Here is a 19,233-nt window from a genome sequence, read left to right as displayed (position 1 = left end):
CATGGTTACCACTACGAAGTACGAAGAGACATTTTATTAACCATCTCTTGGATTTTAACGACCATTTTAACGATTTTAAAGGCCCACGCAACAAGTCGTGCTTGTGGTCTCAGTGGGGGGAGCAAGATAGTTTTGAACTATCTGCTCTTCGTGCCAGCCTCCCAGTTCTGTTAAACCCTGCCGAGATACAATGCAAGGTATAACAGAACTGGAGGTCCCACTGCCGCGGATCTTATCCGGCTGATGATCCTGGAGTGCGGTCAACTCCACCCCGGCCCTACCTTAACTAAAGCGTTTCCATTGCATTACCCAGTCCATCCTGATTACACCCAACCTTGGCCTTCCCCAAAATTGTATTTTGTACTTTTCTGGTTACTACTAGTACTCATGTACTTTGTCTAGCGCTTTCCATCCAAAGGGGTCCGTTCACAAGCATGTCAGTGGAATACCGGATGGCCAGTAAAACATTGTCAACATTTGATCGAGGCAGTATTAGTTAGGTTCAGTCTCACATATCCCGTAAAATTATCATGATGAGAATCAATCTTAAGTCTTAAAGTTTTTCAAACACACAGTTTTCTAGTCCATTGATTGGATTCGACAATTAAAAAATTTAGATTCTACTTAATTTCACTCTGATAGAGATCAAATTTTAAGGACAAATTGTATATATAACTGTATTTATAACTATTGAAAAATGTTCAATAGATGTAACTTAAAAAATTCGAATCAAAATTGAAAATGATCACTGATCAGGTGGGTTGATTCTTTCATTGCTTCAAAATGGTGATTTTATAGATTAAACGATGTAGCAGTAACGATTAACGTACTATTACGACAAAATAAGAGCCGAGAGGGACAAGCGAATTTGGATCTACCATTCGTCAGATCAGCACGTAAACCTACTTCGTCCGATGTTAACATTGTCCAATGGCCGGTGCTGGCTACAATTTGATGACAGCAATGAATAATGATAACAATTTAAATGTTCGTTAAATATGAAGTATTATTATTAACGATTGTGTTTGTAGTTCACGCATATCAACCACGATTCGGTAATAGATTACAAATCGATTAAGACGGCCACGAAAAGCCTCATTATTTGCTGGCCTCGGAGTTGTCAGTGTATTCTGTGATCCGGTTTTTATTTTGGAATGATAATTCGATCTTACTTTGCACTTTGGCATAACCACATGGTCTGTTTAAGAATGTTCCCGAACCACAGGATGCAGCTGGGTTTTGTGTATTATGTAATTATGTAATTAGCGGTATAATTGATCAATATCTATCTAAATACCAGGAAGATATAAGTATAATACTGTTACCATTAAAGTATTAAATATCTCTGTATAAGGTAATAATGTTCACAAATGTTATTACATTACAACATCAAGAATATTAAGCAACTGCATGGTCCCAATTCATCCGCATAGCGTTTGCTACCATGACAACACCTATCATTTGAAATAGGATATTGAATTACTGGACCCATTTCTTTCTAAGAGCGTCTCGAATGTACGGTATTTATTGATCTTTCTGTCAGAACTTCCAGTAAAAACCACTCGTTATTATTAGGCCCAAACTCGGGAGGGCGTTCATTTAGTAATTTTCTTGATTATACTTGTTCGAAAGATATGCTAACCGTATCGTGAAACATGACAGAATTGCCACAGGATGTAAGTTGAATTTTGCTACTTTTGTTATTAAAAATCCAGTAGCAGAAGTATTATCACTATTATGTTAAAAGTTGTATTCGATGTTACAGTTTAATAATGCTCAGTACCTTTATTCACAGTGCTGTGTACACTTGCTTAGCTCGACGAAAATAGATCCTCTCCAATATTTTAACTGGAATTCAATTTGTGACGTAATTGTGGAACACTCATGTTTACTCATCTGTCACGTGACACGCGGTACTATGGTACTAGGTCGTATCTGCACAGTTGCAGGAGAGTTGCAGGAATTGCCTTAGCCGTTAATAAGCAGTTAGCATAATTTAATACTTGATGGTGGCCGAAGTTAGTAAACAAACACAGACATTACATTTAGTTCTTGTATGATTGGCTAGTAAACTATTAAAGAGATAGGCTGAAGAATGCTAGAGCGCAAATACACCATGTTGACCACCTTTGGCTACACATCAACTAAACACAAAAATCAATCTTCAAATTGCCGTCAAAGCCGTGTTTGCTTGCGCTCCAACTCAATGCCGTGTTACTGTTTAAAAGTTAAAATCATTAACTATCACCATGAAACAGTTTTGTACAATCAAATACGCTTCAGAGCTTGTAAAAATTTCCATATGCTGGCCTTTTTCACAACGGTAATTGTTCGACTTTATTTTATTTTTCAACTATGAATTCAGAATGTTACAGTGCCTATTCTTGTGAGCTGCTTGTTAACAGATATAAAATATTCCATGTTAGCACTAACTACTAACTAGGACTAGCCAGTAACACCAATTTCAGAGCTTTTTGACCGAGCTAAAGGACGAAGACGACGATGAAGCACAACAATTACCACCCCCACCCAGTAACCATGACAACGGACAGTTTGTTACTCCTGACCCGGATCCTAAACTGTTAAAACATCTGAGTGTGCTGTATGAGGACTTAGAAGAGGGAGACGATACTTCCTTCCCTATCAACAGTCACCGGGTAGGAGTATTACTTTTACTGTCATAATATGTGACCACATTTTAGTCTAATTCGAGTAATCTGTATACCAACCAAGTAGCACAAGTTTCTTATAGAACTAGAATGTATTTAATAGATTCACTATCTAAAACCCTGAAATCTGGCAGAGAGTACCATCAGAGACAGGTTCAGAGTATGATACAGATCTGGAAGACACAGAGTCGCCCAAGAGGACAGAGTACGACTCCTCGGGTATAGGGGACTACCTCAAGGTACACTGCATAACTGATAGTTAGGTATTTCAATCTAGGCACAACTTGAACTGACTTATCGTGTTATACTAAACTTATGAGCAATATTATGTCATGGTTCTACATTCTACAACTACATTCCTCAGATTTGTGAAGATATGAACATGAGACCAGTTTCACACTTCATGAGACAAACAAAGAACCCCAGCTTGTCCCTGAGGTACCAATCACTCGGCTGCAGGAAAACTGTCGCGATTACTCAAGCTCTGACGGTAAGAAATTTAGTGCAATATTTTATATCTCTTAGACAATCGTAAATTCCCACCAGTAAGATTTGCAGATTGTAGAGCCAAGTATTGAGAAACAATGGTATTACATGTAGTAGTATATTACTGATCGCTCTGTTTTATTCAGAGTAATACGTTTGTTGAGTGTTTGGACCTGAGTGACAATGACATAGGTTGTGATGGAATGGTATCTATAGCTCACATGCTCACTGAGAACTACTTTATAACCGAGCTCAGTAAGTTCTCAATCATATTACTTTTCATCAATCAGTAAACGTATAAACATTGAACTAATAATACTGATGAGAGCTAATATATCAGTGTGTACTAACACTGTCCAGGTCTGGAAGATAACAAGATAGGGTTGAGAGGAGTGGCGACCTTGTGTGATGTGCTCTCGGAACACAGCTACGTAAAACATCTCAACTTGGCTGGGAACGGGCTGAATGACCCAACTGCTGGGGTGCTGGGGCAGATGCTCAAAGTTAACTACACTTTAACTTGTCTCAATGTCAGACAGAATCAGTTCAGGTAGGATAGTGAAACTAAGTTGTCAGAACCACTTGATCAATCATCAAGCTCTCTTCTTACTTTTTAGGATATGTTAGGCCTGATAAGATGCTGAATAATGTTTGTATCTGCAGTTGTCTTGGAGCTAAAGCGATAGCTGAAGCGTTACTTAGCAACGATTCCTTGAACGAGCTAGACATCAGCTGGAACAAGATACGGTCGAGAGGAAGTGAAGCGATAGGGAAGATGGTAGCGACTAACACTGGCCTTATCAGTCTTAACGTATCTTTCAACGGTCTTGACGCCCTTGTAAGTTTTCTAGCATAAACAACGTTCTATCATGCCTCATTTAGTTTGAAATATTTTCCAGCTTTTTTTCCCCAACTAATTTAACTTATCCGAATTAATAAATATGTGTGAAACTCTCTTCAGGGTGCTGCAGCTTTCACGAAAGCAATTAAGACTAATTCACAGCTCGTCAACTTGGATCTAATGTAAGTTTTCAACTATTAGAGTTACACTAAGAGTTACACTAAAAACATCTTGATAATTGTACCATATCATACATAACATGTTTTATTCAAATGTTAGAGCAAATAACAGTACGGATGGACGTGATTTAACAAAGAAAATAATCTATAAACATTCAGTAACAATCCATGTTCACTGAACTGCGCATTATTCGTGGCCGTTTCAACTTATGAATTTTGACAAAATTAACCCAACAATCAGAAACACGCGGATACCAGGATCTGAGTGTAAAGAACTAGGAAAAGCTCTAGCGCTCAATACCACCCTCAAGATTGTCAAACTGGGAAACAACCCGTTTAAAGAACCTGACATAGAGCTTTTGTTCCACGGGTTGACCACTACTTCACTTTATATAATTGGTCTCGAGGTGAATCTTATTCTATCTGATAAAAAAACGTTCGTTTTTGGTATCTTGTACTATCAGGAGGAATTATCAATATGATGAACAGATTTTTATTACGAATTATGGAATGTTAATCTCGGACTTCGACTGATTGCAGGACATACCTCTGAGTAAGGGATTATACGAAAGGCTACAAGAGTTTGAAAAAGAACAGAAGGTTGTTATACACTACGGTAGATCAGGAGGTAACCAACGATCCAGACCAATGACAAGGTTTGTTAATATAATAGATAGTTTTGTAACGAGATAATGAAAAACATCTTAATGAATCGTAGATTACAAGTTACGACTGCTAATAAACTCAAATCTGCAGTTCAGCACTCCGACTAGACGAGTTTATCACGACAAATCTCAGTAAGCTCGCCCCCCTGGTCCTTGCGAAAGATAAGGTAAACGGTTGCTTATCAAGATTCAGGAGCAAATAGATTAAGATCATTTGGGCGATTGCGCCAAGATAAGAGTACATTTTCTACAGGATCAGGAGGATAAATATAATCCATGAATCTCAGGATAAAACGGGACAGCTGACAGTATCAGAATTTAAAGAATGTTTGCAAGAAGCTGGTCTAAGACTGCGACAAAACGAACTAAACAGATTAGTAGATAAACTTAATCTGAGAGAGGACCAGGTGCCACACAAGTGAGTAACCACGTGATATTAGTCACTCTTACATTGGTATTGATAATAGAAAAGTAGAAAAACCCATTTCAACCTATTGCACTGTATCCAGTTTGTAGCGCAGTAAAATAAAACGTGTAGTTAAAAAATATTCGGGATATGGCAAGTTATGATAATAACAGCCATTATTTTCAGGGAAATACTGATGGGAAAGATTCCTTCTGTCTTGGAGCGCATGAGAAATTCTGCAAAACAAAAAAGAGTGAAAGTGAATACTGAAGAAAATGAGGATTCATTCTAAGGTCACCAAACATGCAAAGGCACGATCACTTATGACATGAGTAGAATTGTTTAGTGAAAGGGTTTTTCTGCCCCATTGATATCGGTGAGTGGTGACCACACAAGAAGGATTAGAAGAGCGACGATGAAGACGAAACGGGTGCAGTAATTTGATAAAAGGAAGACACCAAGGAGTGTAGCTGACTAGCTTAGTTCAGGGCAGACAAGAGAGAGTTTACATTGGTAGTAGTTGACAGAGTTTCGGATGGTCATAACCAAGCAGATATTATCAGAGATGTGTTCAAATTCCGACATGATAAAGCAGAGATATTCTGACTTTTAAACATGGTTATTTATAATTTAAGATGTTATAAAATCTTTGTTTTATTTTGCAAAAATTCATAGAATTTAAACCACGATATATCCGTTTCATGAAAACTCCAAATAATTTATACAAAATGAATAACACAGATCGAAATTTGACGGATCACAGAGGGAGTAGGGAAACAGTTTGTGTGAACGAGTAGTTTTTATAATGTTTGCTACCGGCTACTGAAAAACCTTCGTTGGCATCTGAAGACCTTAGTCCATACCACTACTCTGTTGGAACTTGATTAATAGCTGATCTGGCAGTCCCTCTGTAGCTCCTGAAAAAGTTAGATCGGTTAGAGAAGTAGCTAATTAAAAAGGACTTGGTAAACTAATCTTGGTCGAGTGATCATTCGTGCAATCATTCGTGATCATTCGTACAACTAAAATAATCAAAATACAGCTGCATTGGTCAAAATTTGCAGGAAACATCACATAATAAATCTGAAAAAATTTAAGTTAACCGTAAGTAATGGTGAACAGCAACTCACCTATTCCAACGAGAACGGGGTCCCGATCGTACACATATTCTCCGACAACCTTCTTCAGCACACTAGGGGTTACAGCTTCAACCCTGGCATCGATCTCAGCAAGGGGTATTCTCCTACCGTAGGTGAGCATTTGTCTACCTATATCCTCACAGACAGCAGTTGAACCGTCACACTGGGCGAGCAGCAGAGTTTTCAGCAGGTTCTTAGCTCGCTGCACTTCTCCGGGACTTGCAGAGCGGAAGATTCTCCTCCATTCGGATTGGATTGCACCGATGAACTTTCGGACGGCATCCTCATCCGGCTCACAAACACCGTATACTCCTGTGGGGTCATGTTTTAGAGACCTATAATATAATATGTGTTCTCTATTGCAAAGCCGGGTTACTAGGAATTCCATCGTAATTTGCAAAAATATTTATAGTTTACCGAAGAGTCCAGTATCTTTATAACAGGTGTTGAACGCCATGTATGACTGAGGGTGTTTTTGTTCGTACACTTTTCTTGCGAAGGCGCTAGGCATTGTCCTTCCTCCACCCTGGGCCCTGTTCCAATTGCCGATCAACTGAGGGAAGAGTGATTAAACTTGGTTTCCATCAAATGTTAAATTTGTTGCTTACCAGCAACTATATTTACTCTACAGTGATTCCCACACTATATAATGACAACACTATATAACGGCCAGGTAGCGCAGTTGGTTAGAACGCCTGTCTTACAATCGTTAGGTTGCGAGTTCGAAACCCACTGACTGCCTGGTCGTGGGGTGAGCGTCGTCGACGTTCAGCTAAGGATCATGAGTGGTCTATGCAGCCCCCCGGTCTACTCAGCCGAATACTCGAGAAATCGGGTGTGAGGGTTAAATGAGGAGCTGCACATTGCAGCAAAGTCTCGGACGAAGAAAGTATGGTACACACTACCTTAACCGTCACTGGCCAAAAAGATCCTTCGGCTTCCTGTGATTGGCTGGTTGCACTTGTGTAACATTGTGGCTGTTGGAATACACCGAAGTAAAATAAGTGTCTAGATAAAAAAAAATGACAAGCACTTTATAATGACTTGTCACTATATAGTCCTGTCATTACAAAGTGCGTTTTGCACACTATATAATGACATGTGAGACGGCTGCGAATTTACCTAAAAGGATGTGACCCATGCCTTCAAATGGTAAGGTCGCGTAACATCGAACGTGCCACAGATCATCACTAGCTGATCCGTCATCTCAAATATTTTAAGGCAAGCTGTGGAAAGGATGTGATCCAAGTACTCAAGTGGAAACATGAGTACTTGTTGGAGCTCGTTGGTGTCGTTGGAGCTTGTTATCATGTGGTGGTACTCGTATATATAGGGCTCAATGAAGGACAAGCTATATCAATCATGGCTACTCCTTCTGTTGAATACACTACTGGTAAACGAGGAAAGGACAACGCTCTCGTGGATGGTCAACGCTACACCTTAAACAGAAAGAGGAACGGAACTGACGGAAAAGTAAGGAAAAGTCGATATAAGATAAACTTGTCACTATATAGTGTTGTCATTATATAGTCCGTTTTGCAGACTATATAATGACAAAGATCAGCTGTCATTACAAAGTGCTTGTCATTATATAGTGTTGTCATTATATAGTGTGATTACCCTCTACAGTACAGGATACAGGATACTAGAAACTGTTTTCCCTTCCACAAAAACATATACTTTTGCGGATACCATAATTTAAATAATCTACCAAAAAAGAGTTATGCTTCTTGTAACTAGGCCTAGACTAAGACAAACTTTAGATAAAACCCATTATGACACAAGTTAGTCACAATCTGAGCTTTTCGCTGAACTTACTCGCGTTTTGTTGAATATAAACCTTGGTATAAGTTTTCAGAATTCAGAAAACACTATGAAGCCATGCTGACACTTGCATTTTATAGGTTACGGCACGGCGTGCCCATGAGAAGATTGGCTTATTATTTCCGATATCCGGGGTGAGAGTTTAGGGTACTCAGTCTCGCTATCAAGTGCGGGACCAGTGTAGTTCACCACGATACAAATTTTTAGCAGTAGGTATGGCACAGAGATTCATAGATAACGAAATGAGTTAAACTGATTGTTAATATTTCTAGGCGAATGGAAGCCACAAAACGTAGGGGCACTCATGGACATGTCTAGTTAAGGTGTTATAATAGGTTGTAGGGATAAATACTCCTCTAGCCAAGATGCTCATTCTAGGGTGGGTCACTGAAGATCAGGGGGAAAATCATCATTGGTTTGCTACTCACAGTATTGGCGATCATCATAGCGAAGTAATCAGGGTTTGTCCAGCTGCAACCTTCTACAGCCAGAGCTACGTGAGCGAGACCCATTGCGTCATCTCTGTTGTTCATCTGAGGAAATTATCAAATTAATAAACGGTTTAAACTTTGAACAAGTCCAGTCTCAAACATAATTTGTCCAATTTGGAAGTTCTAGAGTGCAACTTAAGTCGAAATTGTAAACATAAGTTCTATCTTTTACTGACTAACCGTAGATCCGGAGTATCTGGCTGCAGGATATTCGACCTCTGAAACGTTTGTAGTTTGCATATCCCCGAAATGTTTCTCAGCCAGTTTGACCAGTTCCGCATGATCTACTCCTCCAGCTGCTGCCAGATAAATCTGGTGTGGTTGGTAGTGGCGACCAATGTAGTCTAACAAATCCGCTCTGAAGTCAAATCAGATGTTAAACACCAGGTAATCAATAACACTTCCTTAATATTATGTATAAGGATAACCGACAGGTACAGTGTTTAACAGGATATATCTTCCGCAAACTTTAATTTACTGCGACTTATAAAAAATATGGGAAATATGTAGCCAAATATGTAGCTTCCGTGTTTGTCCTGATCTTGGTGGAACCCTGGAACTATCTTTAAGCACGGAAACACTCAACTACCAGTATTTTTGAATTATCGCACTCATGTCAGGTAGAAGCCGGAAAAAATAATGCTCGTATATGTAACTCTAGAGAATTCAAAATTACGTCAAACAAACACACTGACGTGATTTAGAATTCTTAAGAGTTTCATTATGTGCGTAGTGTGACATGTTTCCGTTATTTCCTTAATAAATAACACGAAGGTAACTTCCGGTATGAATCATAACCACTGTGCAGGCGCCCGTTAGTTGACTGCAAACACTCAAATTAATAGAAAAAGACAAACGTATGTTACCTATCAATAGATTTGATGTTTTCGGTAGGTCCAAGTATGTTGTAGCTTAATGGGGTTCCTTGGTAGGCAATAGCGTGCAGGTGATCGAATATCACTTCCTGTAGGTTCGTTTCCACCTCCTAAGGTTCATTAACGGTTACCTCATTAACTGTTGTAATTGACATGATAATAAGAAAATCAATTACCATTCAATTACGAATGCATTCCCGTCGTTACAAAACTTTAATAGAGTACGCGCGCGTCGACAGAACTGCGCGCGTTTGGCGCAAAAATACCGTGCCCTTGGTTTAACAAGAGTTGATTCGGCGTTAGCGCCTTCCGTCAATTAAAAGAACTCCTCGTACTTTTTTGCTCTGAAAATACCCAACTATCCCCTTCAACTTCTTAACCTCGCTGTGCGAAGGTGATAGAAAAATTGGAAACTGGTCACGAACGATAACGGGGTTACTTAAAAGCAGCATGTCATAGCAAGTTTTTCATGCAGGGACCGTTTATGTTTTTACGTCATCAAGATTTCGCCATTTTAAAATCCCCCTCCGTCAGGAAGTTGATAAATAACAAATTAAAATACGTCAGCTTATTTTCCAATTTCTAAACCCCCTCCCCCATAATCGTGACATAATATACGAACCCTCCCTTATTGTGTTTAATCTCATCCGTAAATCGTAAATCAAAATTATTATACGATAATAAAATTCACAGAACGTTAGTCTGTATTCCGTAATCTTGATTTTAGTGACGAAAGAGGATCGACAAAATCCACAATCTGTGCAAAATGGAGCGAGCATTCATGCAGCATGATGTCAAGATAATTCATGAAGACAGGTGACCTACAAGAATAGAGGTATAATCCCGTGCAACAATAATGTTTCTCGCATGTGTCCTACAATTTCCTCCATACAGTTGGATTTGAAACTTGAAAGGACATAAAAATGAGCAAAACAAACGTCTAGACCATATTATTTCAACGGGTGCGTTGCAATACAGTGTGGAAAATTAGGCTGGGGTACCAGCAAGTTTTACAACTAGTTACATTTTCTAGCTCTTGATATGTCTTATATAACTTTATAATAAATTACCTGCATCTCCCTCAAAATGACGTGTCGTTCCCTATCGATAGCTCCTTCATCAAGTCTTGGGTTCTGCAAGATATCAGCTAGGATATTCATGGACCTGTCCACATCTTTAGCAAAACACTTTGCGTAATAAACAGTTTGTTCCCGAGAAGTGTAAGCGTTAAGATGAGCTCCCATGTTTTCTACTTCTAATTCTAGTTCGTGTTGTGTTCTGTTGGATGTACCCTGAAAGAATGAGATTCAGTCAGTTACCATTTAAATCACTATCACAATAGTTAAGAGGTTCTTTTCTTGCGCCAAAAAACAAATGATTATGTCTATATTATTAATCAAAATGCTCGAAAAAGTTCCAGCAGCCACGATCCCACAGGTATAAAATAAAACCATCATTTAAAAGTTTAATCACCTTAAAAACGAGATGCTCTAAGAAATGAGCGACACCATTATTTCCGGCATTTTCCCAGCGACTACCAGCGTTGATCCAGAGTCCGACAGTGGCAGTAGGAGTGTCAATGTACTCACTACACACATGTAGTCCGTTGCTCAGCGTAGTCACTTCGGTCGGGTTTATGTTTAGTAGGGACTGAGGAAATTAGTTTATTGATAATTCGTACCTTGAGTATTAAATATACGGCAATTTTTGTAGTGTTGTCAAATCATGATGGTTGCCTCATCTTCGAAATTACGTCATCATTAAAATTCACACTCTCTTTTCAATTTTTTGAATGTCTTAGTTACATCAGTCACGATTTCGAAAGCTGACTCTATCGTGATATGACAACACGATAGAGTGCACTATCATGTCGAAGAACTTACTTTTCGATAAGAGTCAGAGGTTACTATAGGGGCAACAACAGCTTTACTGCTACTACATCTTGCTTGTACCAACTTACGCAGTGGGCGCGCAAGTACACTTTGCAGCCGAGAACTTGACATCCTACCTGTATTAAACATTATCATCAGATTTATGAACAATATAATAGGGTATAATACCATTCCATCAGATCTTATACTTGCTACAATTAAATTTATCGGAACAATCGTTGATGATCACAAAGGCTTGGCCTCGATTTTGATTAGAACCGGAAAAAGGTTTGCCATATAGCTGTGGTTTTTACCCGTGACACATAATACAATTTGTTAATGATTTAATGAGTCAGTACTCTGTTAGGTCACATAGGTAGAATAGTACCACGCTTCAATGCCATCAACTGATTATCATATTATGGAATTGCATCATGCGCTAGGTCATGTTGCGTTACTATATAATATTGTGCTCTCTGTACTCAATGCACAATAGTTATTGAGATAAGATAATGACTTCCTACAATTAGAGATGCAATGTGAAACTAAAAGTGATCTAGGTAAGTAGCCTAGAACTTGGTTTAGTATCACACCATGTGATATAATCATTGTTAATGTACCACATTAAACTGAACATAATGGGTGAAATGTACGCCGGAGCAGTGAAGAGTATACCTCAACTACCTGTGTACCAGGAAATGAATGATGCCCAGATATCTTGGTATCTGAATACCAGTAAAATATCAACATACCGCATACATAAATAGTACATACCATGTCATGTTGATATGCAAACTATGTAGATGCAGTGGTCGCAGTTTAACATCATGACGGTACAATTACATAACAGAAGTAGTTTGTGACTTAAGGGGGCCGGGGGGGGTCTTCATCAAAATTCTCTCGAAATCGACTTTATAGTTGTTTCTGATAGAGGGGAGTGATATCTATCAGCTGCTTTTGGTCCCATGGAAAAATATTGTTCCTAGCCGAAATTATCGCTGGTCAAAGGTCATCGCTTATGTGTAATTGTATTGCGCGAGCGATTTTCAATCGCGCGTTCTGAAAATCGAGTCTAAAAATCTATCTTCTCCTACATTTTTTGAGCAATCACCCTCAAACTTTCAGGATATGTTCTTAGGATCAGTAAGAAGAGAACTCTAGAGCCAGAATTTTGAGTTAGGCCTTTAAAGATTTTTAATTCGATTTTGAAATTCTTGGACCTTAATTTTTAGAGGTCCAAGAATTTCAAAATCGGATTAAAAATCTTTAAAGGCCTAACTCAAAATTCTGGCTCTAGAGTTCTCTTCTTACTGATCCAAAGAACATATCCTGAAAGTTTGAGGGTGATTGCTCAAAAAATGTAGGAGAAGATAGATTTTTAGACTCGATTTTCAGAACGCGCGATTGAAAATCGCTCGCGCAATACAATTACACATAAGCGCTGACCTTTGACCAGCGATAATTTCGGCTAGGAACAATATTTTTCCATGGGACCAAAAGCAGCTGATAGATATCACTCCCCTCTATCAGAAACAACTATAAAGTCGATTTCGAAAGAATTTTGATGAAGACCCCTCCCCCGGCCCCCTTAAGCAGAAAACGAAAATTACATCAATAGTTCGGTATATATAATAGCTTGGAAATCATGATATGTTTCAAAGATTTCCTACAGCTGACTTAGTAAAACGACGCAATTTTCAAGCACAGCTTGGTGAATTTTATAATTTACAACAAATTCTCATTTCTTCGATACAAATATACATTTTCGACTTCAAAATAAATATGATATATCATTATAAACAATTGATGAGGTAAAAGTTAAGATACTAAATGATGTCAAAAGCTTTCGTTTTGGGTGACGAAAAACATAAAGAAGAAAAAATATTCAGTGAATTCAATTCCCTTTAAAATTCTATGAAAAAGGGTGGTGAAAAAATATATTAAACCACCGGAAATGATAATGATAATGTATACCTTATATCAAAGAAAAAGGTAATATAAAAGAGAAATTCGCAAGACATGTAAAACCATGTCAAAAATAAATAATTTGATGAGCAATTAATATTTATAGAAGTTCTAGCCAACTAAAGACAATAAAGACGTAGGTTAGGTTAGGTTAGATGTGTAACAATAGCAGAAATATCAACGATCCTTTTTGGTTAAAACAATCAGCTAATATATCAATCTTTTTAGTTGTTCAACGGTTTGATTACAAGAAAAATAAGCAATATCCAGCAACGATCATAATAAACAATCGTCCTAACGTTCAACTCTGTGATCATAAGAATGAACACACTGACTTTAACAGAAAGTTCAACTGACACAGGATCTAGACTCCGGACTGAGGTATGTAGCGATAAACTGAACCACTCCTAGGGCGCTCATATTAGTAGCTATTTCATTAAACCTCGTGTCTTCGTACGGATCTGAGAACCCACACACGCTCTTGATTGAGACAGAGGGTGTCTCGGTTTTGACACACATACTGTAGAGATGCAGTGTCTCAACATCACATCCCAGCAAACTCTGTAAACAGGGAGACACGTTAGTTTCCGGTATAGTCAATGTCACTTGTACAATACATAGTTTAAATTTCAACAGAAAATTCTGTTTAAACAACAGCTGATGAATATCAAATATGTGAATAACTCTTCAGAAACCGATTAAACTCAACATAGCATACCTCAGGACAGAGTTTGAAGCGAGTGAAGGCGTCTCCAGGTGTATAAGGAATATCAGAAGGACTCAGAGACCCGATATGTAACTTGGGGCTCAGTTTTCTCTTGCGAAGATGTATACTATCAGGAGACATGGCTGACACTGACGCCTGGAATGTGTGTATTAATAGTGTTATGTTAATAATTTTATTGTTACCAATATTTAGGGGAGGATGTACTATGTATAATGTAGTACATGTATATTACGATACTGAATGAGAGAAGATTGAATTACGCCGTTTGTACGGAGACTAGCTGCAAAAACAAAACTTAAAAAGTCCGGAAAATAACTTTAAATCCAAACGGAAACACGAACCTTGAGGTTGATGTCTGGATCAAGAGTATCTGTTATAGGATCATAGACTAGTGTCATATTAGCTGAATGTAGACACGGGTACTTTGCCGAGTAGATCTTCATATTCTCGATGAACCCAGAGTAATCGTGTCCCAGTCCGTGATTGTAGTTTATTTGCTTCAACCAGTGAGACTCTGTTGGTTTTTCCTGAATGGTCAAACATCAGAATAATTTTAATTTATACAATTCAGTGGTTTTGATTTACTGAATGTGAGCTTAATTTTCAATAATCTGTCAGTACAGGGATATTCGCGAATTAAATAGTTGAATATATTATTGATATCTTATCTCTGATTAGACGAATTACTTCTAGTAATTTTATTTCTTATCGTTATTTAAATTTTAAAAGCGATTGATATTTATAAAGCAGTCATTGTGTCATAAATAGATGTGATGAACTGAAAATCAAGATTAATTTATTACTTACTGATTTGACCTCCATGATAAGCTTGCTGATCCACAGTAAAGTTTGGGAGGCAGTTCGAGCAGGGGGTTTTGGCAGGAGTCCAGGTAACTTCCACAGTGCATCACCAGTTGCATCGCTCTTCTGTATCGTCTGTAGGAGGGACGTCACTTCGTTTGTTACGGAATATGTGACGTTTCCAAGAGAAGTGCTTTCTGATATCACCAGATCGCACAGGTTTACCTGAAATATAAAATGTTTACAGGTTTTGTTGGAACCTGTTTGTGTTATTACCGAATCTAACACGTTTCTTGGAATACAAATAAGTAGATCAGATTTAAGATGTTGATAAAAAATCAACTTAATCCTATACTAAGATTCATAAACTAATTTAAAAAGAGTAACTTGTCATGAAATAAAATGTAAGCACTTTACCTTTCCTCTTACACCATGGCAAAGCCCAGAAGAAATTACCAAATGAGGATTAAAACGATTGATAGAGTCTTGCAGACATTTGTTGAAATCAGATATAGGATTGCAGACTATAATAATAGCATCTGGCAGTGTGACGAAGTGAAATTCCATATCCTGAAGTGAGCGCAGAGAACTTGTGTTCGATTCTCCCTCTAGCAACTTTCCAATTCTGCTTTGAATCAGGTTACTCTGTTGTCTATTTCCAGTGAGAACTAGAATTGTTTTCCTGTTTTCAAATACCTGCTTGTCAGGGTTAAGTGTTAAACTCCCTGGCTGAATCCAAGCTTCAAAATCGTTTTTCGAAGAACAGAGTTGAATAATATCCGACACTTTTTGTAGTATGACTGGAGCAGTTGGTCTGATGTTGTGATCTTCAAAACATGATTGAGAAATGTTCAGGAATTCCTTGGCAACAATTTCGGGCCATTTTACACCCTCAGCTGATATAATATTCAATGAGTCACCATTACCACTCAACTTCTTTTCAATCAAACCTACTAGAGATTGATTTTGATATCCTCTATTAGGATCAAACGCACTAAGATTAGTAATTAACTCTAACATCAGTACTCCATAACTGAAAACATCTGTTTTTGTGGATATATTCCCTCTAGCAGCTTCAGGTGATATGTAACCCATAGTTCCCTGTAACCGATTTGTTTGGACAATACTGTTAGAATGATCGGATCCCAATCTGGCTAGACCAAAGTCACCAATCTTAGCCTGATAATCATTTGTTAGCAGAACATTGGCCGATTTTAAGTCTCTGTGTATCAATGGCTTGTCAGATGCTGTGTGTAAAAACACCAACCCTTTAGAAATGTCATCAGATAGGCGCAATCTTGTATCCCAAGGAATTTGACTTGCCTCTGGAGAAGCAAGGACGCTTGCGAGAGAACCTTTTTCCATATAATAATACACTAGACAGGGTGCCCTAGGATCAAGTGAATATCCGACTAATTCTAACAGGTTTGGATGCCTATATTTAGACAAAGTTAAAACTTCGACAGCAAACTGACTTAGTCCAACTGAGCGAGCATGCATGTCATTGTTCAGATTCAACTTTTTGATAGCAAAGGTTGTATTCTTCAAATCACCCTTGAAGACAGTCCCAAAAGACCCCATACCTAATTTACACCCACCGGTAAGTGTACAGTCACTGAAATTGCCAGTAGCCTGACAAACTTCATTGTAACTGAATTCGATCAGGCCTTTGTTCCGCAGGGCAGGTAGTATGTCATCTGTCATTGACTCTTTCTGTTGGGCAACAATGGAAAGACTCAAATCACTTGAATTTCCTTTGGCAACAGTTGGGTCAAATTCATTATTTTCCTGATCAATGTACTTCATAATTGAACGAGCATCTGGATAATGAGATCTGGGATGATTTTGAGGTGCACTATTCACCACTTTTGGTTTCGGTTTCATTTTTAAGTTATTGGCAAGAGATTTTGATACCTGCCCTGATGTCTTAAGAAACTGAAACGCCTCCTCATTTTGCATTTTGTAAAATAGAGTGAAAAGTTCATCAATGTTTCTTCCGGTCATAGAAAGATCAGTGAGCAAACTTCTAGTTGGACTGCCATCCAGCTGCATTAATTTTCTTTCAAAACCTGCTATGTCTTTAGCATTATATAATTCCAACCGTTCAGCAAGGCCACGCCAATTCTGCCGGGGATCTTTGCAGGAATCTAGAATCTGACACAAACCACTGATGCATGAATAGGGAACATCACTAATTTTCTTGGGTGCCATAATTACATTTACATGTAAACCTGAAAGTATTTCTTGACGTTATCAAAAATATTTGCAAAGAGCTCCAGGCAATATATTCTCAACTGCTTTTCATTGTGTATAAATTATCAGGCTTAACGGCCCTAACGTTAATGTGACTCTTGCTATGTGTTGGTTCAGCCGAATTAATTATTATGTCATCAAGTTTATTTTTCTTTTTTAGTTAGTTGTCATCCGGCCAAACATTAAGCAACTTATATTGCAGTACCATTTATGAATTAGTTTATCGAAATATGTCATTGTAATTTTGCATGGCTGAAATGTAACGCTTTATTTATAAATATAATAATTAATTGAATTTTCAAATAAAAAATCAACTCTGATTCAACTTTTAAAGACCGCCACTGTCGTGGCCTTGCACAAGAAGGGGTCAGTACACAACCCTAATGAATATAGGCCGGTGTCACTGACTTGTATCATGTGCAAGACTTATGAGAAACTTCTTAGGGAGTATATACTCTATGGTGTTGAGCAGCTGTTGAGCAGGAAGCAGCATGGTTTCATGAAAGGCAGATCTTGCTTATCTAACCTCCTGGAGTCCAATGTCCATAGATGCCGTCAATGATTTGTTGGCAGAAGGTGGTTGTGCAGATATACTCTAATTCGACTTTTCTAAAGCGTTTGACAGTGTACCACACTACCGGTTACTAATTAAGCTAAAGAATTTGTGGATTCCCGAGGATATTATTGATATCATTGAGAACTTTTTAGTTGGGAGGTCAATGAGAGTAAAAGTAGGTGATGAATTTTCTGAAATAAAATTTATACTTTCAGGAGTACCACAGAGAGGATGAACACCCGGGAACAACAAGCTGAGGTCCTTCAGAAAGTTAAAAGAAACCTCGAGCATGAAAGGGAAGTTCAATGCGGCTCTCTTGAGATGCAGTCAAGATGGGGTCAGTGAAGGGAAGAGGTTATGAAGACGGACATGAGCTGGCACACACTCTTTAAGTATGGTCCGGTGATTCGCTCACAGGTTTTATGCTCAGTGCGACTTACGGTACTGTGGTCACACCAGCCTTAGCATCGAAGTGGAATGAAGAAGAGGATGGACTTTGCAAGCTGTTTGAGGATAGGGCAGGGAGCATACAACACATTATATCCGGTTGTAGGGTCTCGCTGAGCCAAGGGCGTAACAGGTGGCGGCATGATAAGGTTCTCAAACAACTAACAGACCACGTGACTTTCCATTGTGAACGCCGAGTGAACACCTCTAAGAATAGAGTGAAGGAGACTAAGCAATGTATTGATTTTGTGCCTGAGGGAAGCAAGAAGGTTCCAGCGAAGAAGAGTGCAGAGGGTAGTTTTGGTATCCTGAGTGCATCTCGGGACTGGGTGGTGATATCTGATCTTGATGAGCAACCGAAGTTCCCAGAGGAGATTGCCAAGACACGGCTGAGACCGGACCTCTTAATCTTTTACCGGTCAGCCAAGAAGGTGATGTGGTGGGAGTTAACCTACCGCTGCTAGGAGGATAGGGTTTGGAGGAAGGGAGTTGAAGATGTTGGTTAGGGAGAGTGGTAGAGAAGCGGTCCACTGTTCCAGATGGATTTATTTGTTGTCGAGGAAAATGGAATGGGAGTTTAGGAAGGTAGGAACTTAGGGAACACTTACAGCTAGAAGAACCATAACGTTATCTTGTCGTCAATTGCGAGGCCTAACAGGTTACTTCAAGTGTTTGCCTTGTCGGAAAGTGGTCTGAGATCAGACTGCTGGGTTGACGGATGTTACTCGTCTAAATTTCTTCGAAGTAGCGCGCGCCGCTTTCTTCTCGAAATGTTGGCCCGATGGCAAGAGCTACGAAGTAGCGCGCGCCGGGTCAGATCATTAACAATGGTCAAACTGTTGGGGCGCCTGGTACAGAACCGTCCTGCTATTAAAGCCCCGAAACGGGTACCAGGTTTGTGGCAGATGATTCCGATTGTCATACGTTGTATGACCCGCCGCGCACGAAGTGCGCGGCTCCCCCTGTATCGTCAGGACGATAACACCATAGTGAAACGACCGTGGGGGTCGCAACGTGATACAAGATTCCGATTAGTAG

At 38.9% G+C, this 19,233-nt stretch overlaps 3 protein-coding genes across 6 annotated transcripts in view; 1 reads left to right on the top strand and 2 right to left on the bottom strand.

Moving 5' to 3' along the window:
- Window positions 1–1,378: 1,378 nt before the first annotated feature.
- Window positions 1,379–5,886, top strand: LOC134811165 (leucine-rich repeat-containing protein 74B-like). 2 transcript variants are annotated; one of them, XM_063817904.1, is made up of 13 exons: window positions 1,379–1,676; window positions 2,469–2,657; window positions 2,804–2,908; window positions 3,034–3,159; window positions 3,302–3,410; window positions 3,516–3,705; window positions 3,819–3,993; window positions 4,117–4,178; window positions 4,417–4,582; window positions 4,716–4,831; window positions 4,932–5,007; window positions 5,128–5,258; window positions 5,433–5,886. In XM_063817904.1, exons 1-13 carry the CDS (start codon window positions 1,656–1,658, stop codon window positions 5,536–5,538), a joined length of 1,572 nt encoding a protein of 523 aa, XP_063673974.1. In that variant the 5' UTR covers window positions 1,379–1,655; the 3' UTR covers window positions 5,539–5,886. The 2 variants fall into 2 exon arrangements, with proteins under 2 accessions (XP_063673974.1, XP_063673973.1); XM_063817903.1 differs by lacking the exon at window positions 1,379–1,676 and adding an exon at window positions 2,131–2,323.
- A 51-nt stretch (window positions 5,887–5,937) lies between these two features.
- The window catches only part of LOC134811166 (mitochondrial-processing peptidase subunit beta-like), a 96,946-nt gene continuing 83,650 nt past the window's right edge, over window positions 5,938–19,233 (bottom strand). For all 3 annotated transcript variants that reach the window (XM_063817907.1, XM_063817905.1, XM_063817906.1), the window contains exons 2-10: window positions 11,459–11,585; window positions 11,049–11,225; window positions 10,646–10,867; window positions 9,567–9,685; window positions 8,881–9,058; window positions 8,638–8,742; window positions 6,803–6,938; window positions 6,377–6,697; window positions 5,938–6,163 (exon numbers count right to left, since the gene is read on the bottom strand). In XM_063817907.1, coding sequence (XP_063673977.1) covers window positions 6,099–6,163; window positions 6,377–6,697; window positions 6,803–6,938; window positions 8,638–8,742; window positions 8,881–9,058; window positions 9,567–9,685; window positions 10,646–10,867; window positions 11,049–11,225; window positions 11,459–11,578 — 1,443 coding nt within the window. In that variant the 5' untranslated portion in view covers window positions 11,579–11,585 and the 3' untranslated portion in view covers window positions 5,938–6,098. The remainder of the gene's footprint in view (window positions 6,164–6,376; window positions 6,698–6,802; window positions 6,939–8,637; window positions 8,743–8,880; window positions 9,059–9,566; window positions 9,686–10,645; window positions 10,868–11,048; window positions 11,226–11,458; window positions 11,586–19,233) is intronic.
- Window positions 13,034–17,179, bottom strand: LOC134811717 (interleukin-1 receptor-associated kinase 4-like). The gene is made up of 5 exons (XM_063818748.1): window positions 15,357–17,179; window positions 14,946–15,164; window positions 14,480–14,665; window positions 14,130–14,273; window positions 13,034–13,972 (listed from the first exon to the last, which is right to left on the bottom strand). The coding sequence occupies exons 1-5, from the start codon at window positions 17,148–17,150 to the stop codon at window positions 13,760–13,762; spliced, it is 2,556 nt and encodes an 851-aa protein (XP_063674818.1). The 5' UTR covers window positions 17,151–17,179; the 3' UTR covers window positions 13,034–13,759.

This window comes from Bolinopsis microptera, chromosome 2 (assembly GCF_026151205.1).
Source record: "Bolinopsis microptera isolate Bmic1 chromosome 2, MBARI_Bmic_1.0, whole genome shotgun sequence".
Classification (NCBI taxonomy): Eukaryota; Metazoa; Ctenophora; class Tentaculata; order Lobata; family Bolinopsidae; genus Bolinopsis; species Bolinopsis microptera.
This window is presented reverse-complemented; position numbering and strand designations above follow the sequence as displayed.